This window comes from Amaranthus tricolor, chromosome 7 (genome assembly GCF_026212465.1).
Source record: "Amaranthus tricolor cultivar Red isolate AtriRed21 chromosome 7, ASM2621246v1, whole genome shotgun sequence".
NCBI classification, from domain to species: domain Eukaryota; kingdom Viridiplantae; phylum Streptophyta; class Magnoliopsida; order Caryophyllales; family Amaranthaceae; genus Amaranthus; species Amaranthus tricolor.
In genome coordinates this window covers 14,045,523-14,053,139 of record NC_080053.1, presented here as the reverse complement: position 1 = coordinate 14,053,139, position 7,617 = coordinate 14,045,523, and the positions used below count along the sequence as shown (strand labels likewise).

The 7,617-nt window shown below is 35.0% G+C and overlaps 1 protein-coding gene across 1 annotated transcript; it reads right to left on the bottom strand.

The window, feature by feature from the left end:
* Positions 1–823: 823 nt before the first annotated feature.
* On the bottom strand, positions 824–7,011 carry LOC130818093 (uncharacterized). The gene is made up of 6 exons (XM_057684128.1): positions 6,713–7,011; positions 5,527–5,592; positions 4,926–5,000; positions 1,743–1,872; positions 1,550–1,666; positions 824–1,429 (listed from the first exon to the last, which is right to left on the bottom strand). The coding sequence occupies exons 1-6, from the start codon at positions 6,865–6,867 to the stop codon at positions 1,286–1,288; spliced, it is 687 nt and encodes a 228-aa protein (XP_057540111.1). The 5' UTR covers positions 6,868–7,011; the 3' UTR covers positions 824–1,285.
* Between the last annotated feature and the right edge of the window lie 606 nt (positions 7,012–7,617).

Below are 7,617 nucleotides of genomic sequence, written 5' to 3'. Positions count from 1 at the left end.
AATTAATCTGTAAAAAAATAAAAGTGAACCCCAAATGTGCATGAGTATATTCCTAATCCTAGTTGATTAAAATATCACACGTAATTTTAGAATGTAAATTGACTGCTTTAGATAGAATTAAGGATGGTCATGGAGCGGGTCTAGAGCGAGTATGGCCAGACCCTGTCCTACACCCTTTTATTTTTTATAGATCCAGACCCGAATCCAAACCCTAAGGGTCCAAAATTTTCCGACCCAGACCCAGAGCCTCCGAATCTGACGGGTCTAGGGTCCTTAATAGGTCTCAAAACAAAGTCTCTTTGATTGTCAAAATTGAACCTTTTACGAGTTTTTTGTATTTTTGTAAACAACTTATTATCGTATTACAAACACTTGTTCGAGTCTATGAAATTCAAATATAAAATAATTACTAAAAAGTAAAAAAAATATTTAATTGTATAGGGTCCGAATCCGAGTCCGGGTCTAAGGTCTGGGTCTCGAGGTCGGGTCTCTGGGTCTGGGTTAGAGTCTCAGACCCGTACCCATCAAATATTTTCTGGCTTCAAATCCGAACTGAATCCGATGAGTCTCAAAAAACAAGACCCAGACCCTTAAAAAAAGGAACGGGATCCAACAGTCCTGAATTCATGACTATCCCTATCCCTAGACAGAATACTCATTTTGTTTGCCTCCTTACATAAACATGTTTGCCTCTTTAGATAGAACACTCACTCTGCAAGACGATGTCATAGAAGAGTTGCTCCAAATTAAAAATTCTAATTTATATATTTAATTTGTCAACCACCTAAAAATAAAGTTTGTTAAAGTATAATCACGCCGAATAGGAGAAAGAAATTATGGAATTTATATTGTAGCAATAAAATTAATGAAAAGAAAAAAAATTAAGTATGTGGATTTTAACCCAAGCTGAGCTTAAGAAAATAAAAAACAATGTCAAAGCATCTCATTCTAAACTGTCGTTGATGTTACGTTTTAACTACAAGATGCATTAAACCAAACTAAAAATGTTCCATTAGCCTCATCAATGAACTTTATTTCTCGAAAGATCAAAATGCACGTTTGAAACTGAATGCATTTCGAATGTTGCTGAGAATTACGACTCCTTCGATTGAAAATCTAACCTTTCTCGAGGATCAAAACAGAAATTTGGCTTAATCCCTCTGTTTCCCCAAAATCTATCATGGCATATCAACGGTTTTATGATTATCACAAATCACAATACATATCCGCATAAGTTGGAGGGATTAGAAAACCTGGAAGACGACTAATCTTTGGTTATGACCATTCAACTAATAATCATCTGCTTCAAGTACTCAGCTTGATCAGGGAAATACTCAAGTAGTTCATCCTTGGTTACCCAAACAAAATCATCACATCCACCAATGTCAAACTTGTTCGTAGCAATTACTTGCGATTTGAAGAAGAATCTCTGCTCCAAAAAAAATATAAAATTAGGATAAGATATTGGAGATTTCATCATTGTATTTTAGGGTAAGAAGATGCAACAGAACAGAAGCAATAGAAACCGTGTAGCAGATACAGAAAGCACCTTCAATGGACCGGCTTTATCTGCAGGCTCCAGCACCATATGGCCCATGGGTGCATTTCCGACAAAATATGTGTGTTTGAGGTCACCTAGAACTGATTGAAGGGCAGACTCAGCGCACTGTAATGACAGCAGCGGATTATAAAAAAGAAAAATCAAATAAAAAACAAGATGGGAGATTGGGTTTTAAAATTACCTTCCGCAGCGTCTCTTCATTCTTATAAACCTTTTCTGGAAAATGCCAAACAGGTTTCCCATCAGCAGAGGCATTAGTAGTTCCATGAAGGAGAAGATAGAGCCTCCGATCAAGTGCCCTTTGCAAAGACCTTAAAGGTACATAAGAAACATGGTTAACGGTTTAATGCTCAAGGATTCAAAACCTAAAATAACTTTCCCAAATCTACACACCCCACACCCCTTTTTCCTCCTCAAAAACAAGGTCAACATAAGGTCTTCTTTATAAAAACATATGAAATGGAGCAATGGCCAAAGAAGTTAGCACTAAGCCGCTAATGAAACTGAAAACAAACAGCATCATCAGACATCACGAAGAAGATGATGCAAGTAAAATTCAGTTCACAGCAAGTAATATAAGGACAATATTCTAGCTCAAAACTTGTGCCTATTAGTGCTTACGAGACTACATCAACAATACCAAAGCCTTTATGATCAACCACGTTTTTAAGACAATTCTTGCAAAATTCTGAAGCACAAGCACTAGATATCGATAAAAGGCACCTCAACTAACTTGAAGATAATCCATTAACCCACTAATTTGAGTGAATAAAACCAACTAAAAGTATTCTAGTTACAACAGGTCATATTTTGAAATTTAAGGTTTCTATCCATCATAAACTAAAGAGGTTCAGCCTAATCCCTAAACAACGAAAAAGATGTCGTTTATTGTAGTATTTGACCAATTAACTCAAAAGTAAAGACCATATACCACTTCGCAAATAGAGTAGCAAATCATTTCAAGAACTTCAGTAAATCACACAATTATGTAAATAGTACGACAAGCTCACAAAACCTTTCACCAATGTATAAAGGCACATTAAGCTGAATGGGCCAATAGAGCCTAAGTGTAAAAGCAGGGAGTGAGGTGTGAGGCATGCACCTCATCAAAGTATGTGATGAATGGTATAGGCCTTGGGTGCATGGTAAAAGAGGGCAAAGGGTAACATAGTTAAGTGATGCAACAAGGTTTTAGAATAGAACATTATACGTTCTGTTATTGCAATCAATATTTAAAAAAGATGTTATTTGATAGTTCATTAAGAGGGAATCCTTTTGTCATGCTTTAGTAGTATATGTAAGGGAGGATGGATTAGGGAACGAAGCATCATGCTGATTATTGTTGTGGGTTAATTCACGATGGAATGTTATTTTAGTAGAATACTAACAAGGGTAAGGATGTGTAAATCCGACCCCTAAACCCCACCCTAGGTAGAAGCCACTTACTGAAATTGGGCAATGAAATGTTATTGTTGTTGCTAATTAACAATGGAGGTTGAGCAGCTCAAACAGCCCATCTATCTTATATGTAATACTAAAACAATCATTCCTCTTAATACATACTACATTCCATTTCTTGCCTATTCTATAGTTACACTCATTATTCCACTAATCCACTTATGGACCACTAGACACACCATTTCTTTATTGATAGATATATTCATGAGAAGCTACTACCCATTTGCCCTGCATCACCACAATTTAAACGAGGCGCCAAAAGAGATGCCAGGGGAGACAATGTTTTAGTTGCACCATATTTGTGCATTGGTTTCGCGTTATTGTGAGCCTAATTAAAATCGAATTTCCTAGGCATATAACAGAGCTGAGATTGATGTGCCTCGAGCCTTAGCATCTAAGTAAGCCTTAGGCACACAAATTAACACACTGCCCCTCACTGAGTGACAACTAACACCAACATGAAGCTATCCCTATCGTTCTACCCTCACCCACTTCTCTTATCTTTTTGCTAAGCGCACACGATCAATCCATGTCAAAGGGTCAATGGTTCAGTGCGTCACATGAATTAAAGGACAAATGTGTTGGTTTTAGTTGTAACTTGCAAGGAATGTTGAACTTATGCAGACCTTTGACTTCCCATCCATTGCAAGATATATTTCCTCTCCTGTGTCTCTTTTCAGCATTAATGTCTAATAATTCTCTGCAGTCACGGACTTCCATTTCTTCATAGCACAGCTTTTATTGCTAACATACTTGACGGTCCTTGTCTCCTTGATAGATAAGATCCCATGTCAACATATAAAAATGGGCTAGCATTTCATGATTCTATTATTTGGCATTTCACGTCATTGTCCTTCTTTTTATCCTTTTATTTCCATCAATTCATAAGTCAAATTTTGAGTTAAAAATGCATAATGAAATAATACAGGAACTTCCAGAATCTTACAGCATAACAGCACAACCAAGCTACTTCCACTATGTCATACCAGCAAAACGTACCAAAGATACATTGGTCAATCATATACGATGGAAAAGTGATGAGATGGCAATGAATCCAAGGGGGCATAAGTGATGAAACAGAATTTTGTGTGAGGATATAGGAAAATATTACCGATGCTATTTTGGCAGGAAGTTTGTTAAGATTGTTTAGCTATAAATACTAGTATGTCATAATTGGTTAAGGAGAAAAATGAAATACACTCTCAATCCTTCCCTCATCCTCCTTCTTTAATTTCTATGTCACATTCTCTATTCTCACTTCTCTCTATCTAACATTCTGTATTGTTCTCTTCTTCTGTCTAAAATCTAAAAATTTTAAATGTCATTTTGCCTATAAGGGTATTGGTTCACCACACGCTAAAATTTTGAGTTTGCCACAATACTCCAAAAGAATCTTACAAGCAAATTCAAAGGGACCAAGAAAATGATAAAAAAAGAACATAATCCTTAAGACATAGCGGAGATTGTAATTTACACGATTTCAGATACATAAAGGTCAACTATGGCAAAGTTGCTACACATAGTGAATCCTAGTCTTTCTAAATGTAAATAACAACACCATCTACACACCGCATAAGCATTCCTTAGTCAGAAGAGAACCAACTACAGCCTACAAGTCACAGGGATTGCCTTTAGAGAAATGAGAAAGAATTCTTAGTCCCATTAAACTCTAAATTCTAAATCATTAGCAACACTACACTAACAAACTGAAAGAGGCTCTCTTCCAGAACAAAATACGATGCAAGGTTGACCATTTGTAGCTTAGTTGTCCTCATCACAGAATGATTCATTCTAAATTACCCTCGCTAGTCAATCTAACACAATTCATCCATAAGACAAAACTCGATATGCACAAAATTAGTGGTGTGAAAATTGCCATAGATAAAGGAAAAACACCTTCTACTACCTTCGGTCATTTGTTTTGTCAGCTTTAGTGATCCGAGGAGCAGGTTCGTAATCGATTTGATAGTCACCCTTACCCCTGTGAGCAATAATCAATGGCAACTAACTTCAGATAAAAGCGTGGAAAGCATCACTATAAGTGAACAATCGTACAAAAAACTTAAGGAATACATCCGGATAATGAACTAAAAAACATAAATAAGTTGGTTATGATTTATAGAAATTACATAGGCCACAAGAGTCTACACAATTCACCAAGAAAAACAAGTAAAAGCTTGTCACTGCCTAATGGTTAATTACTGTCAAAGATATCAAATTCTTTGCTTCTTTATACAAGCAACAATTAAACCCAAGTATCGGAATTTGAACTAAGAAACCTATTTTGATAGTCTTATTTGAACAAAAAAATTAATATGATATTTACAATCTTCTAAAGGTTAAAAACAAACCGCATTTTTGGGCTTATCAAGGGATATCTTATGGTTTTGATTGACATTCAGGTGTAACGATAACTGCATCACCGTTCCGTTACTACGATCGCGACCATTACCACATTTTACACTAGGTTCCCACCATCCCTAGAATATCACAAGATATTTGCTTACCTGGATTCGTATTTCTTGTAAAATTCATCAGGATACATCCTTCTATATTGTTGCTTCCATCGGAACCTATACATAATCAAGTAAAAATGAATTACCAAAGGAGCTAAAAAGATCAATTATCTCATTACTAAAATTTAAGGCAATTAAAATTTCATTGATCAACAAATTTACTCACTAGAACAAGTTAACATGCTCAGTAGGAAATAAATTTCACGGATGTGAAAACAATCGAGCGCAAGTCTTTAGAAAATGATATGGTTTTTCCTAATGATATTTTTTTGGTATAACAGGCAAGCCGTGAGCCGGTCATAAAGTTCTTGTTGGAAAACCACTTCTATCAATGCGCCTTCTGCCTTTCTTAGCTGGGAACAGAAAGAAGGTTTAGGCATACCCTTAGAAACAACATTTCTCATGGTCCACTTTCCACCATACAAAGTTCATTTCTTGGTTATTCACTGTTACTTAATGAGTGTCAAACATCACTTCAATGCCAAGTGACAAACTTGCCTAGTTTAGGGTCTTGCATATCTAACAAAGACCTCGGTGAAAATGATAAGTTTTTAATCAATCACCACATCTACAACAGACCAATGTCCTCACTTCACTAGCCACTCAGTGCAACATAGCATTGTCTTAACACAATGACCCAAAATGACAAGAAAGAACCATATCCATAAGTGAAAGACTAGTTATGTTTATAGAAACACATGTGACTAAATTATTGCGTAGACTAATAACCAACTCTACATAAAATTCAATACTTTAAGCTCACTTTCGAGAAATCAAACTAATCATGGATCAGTAAATGTTTCAACTTTCAAGCCCCTTTAAGGCAAAACGATAAACACATTTCCATTCATTAAAAAAAAAAAAAAAGAGTTAATTTCAACATAGTTCTGCATTTTCTCAAAACTAAGCAATCAAATACTAGCCCAAAACAAGTTCAAATAAACATAAAATGATAAAAGCCAAAAACTACAGCTGGAAATGCGCCAAAAATCTGGAAAGAATCCTCTAATTTGACTCACAATTAATCTAACTTATAAATCAGTAATTCAACACGTTCATTATTAAATCACCAAATCAATTCACACTCTAATCAAAATGCAGACATATTTTAGTAAAAAAATAAAAGAAGAAGAAAAAAACACACAAAAACAAATTACGGGAAATGTTCAAGGCTTACGAGAACTCCTGAAATGCGTAAATGATAGGATCAATTTGGGGGATGACAACAGGAAGCCTCTCAAAGAGAACTGATGCAACAATCTTATCACTGGTATTTTTGCTACTGAAGCTTCGAATTGAGTTCATCAATGGCGTCGTACATCTTCTGTGCATTGTTGATCGTTTTGATAAACCCTACAAAGTTAAACCTCTCTGGAAATGGGAATTTGAGATTGGAATAGCAAGAGGAATTAGGGCTTTTCACTGTCTCTGCTCTCTTGTGGAAATATTAAAAAAAAAAAAAAAAGAAAAGATTTTTCTTACGAAAACAAATCCCGATTCTTATTTGTCGCCACAATTTTCATTTTATCACCACCCCTCGAATGAAATTACGACTTTACCCCTGAAATTTAAAAAATTACGAAAATGCCACTAAGCTTAAAACTTCTATAAAAACACTTCAAATCCACTCAATAACATCACTTCCATAAACTCAAATTCTTCACATAAAATCAAGCGGAGCTAAAACTTTGGAATCGAAGTCCTCAACAAAAATTCGAGGTAAGTTTTTTTTTAAATCAATCGAAGGAAAAAAAAATAATAATAAAATGGGTTCGGCACAGTCGCACGTTTTGTGCGACTGTGCCGAACCCATTTTATTAATTTTTTTTTTCTTTTTTTTTTTTTAATTTTTGAAAGAGTTTGTTGTTAGTTAATGTTATTTAGTAAATGTTGTAATAAAATGTATTATGATAATGTTATTGTAAGAAGTAGTTATTGATTTACATATTCGAAATAGAGAAAAAAAAAATTAGAAACCAGTCGCACATCCCAGTCGCACATTTTGTGCGACTGGGATGTGCGACTGGTTTTTCAATTTTTTTTTTTATTTGTAATGAATTTATTTAGTGTAATTAATTTATT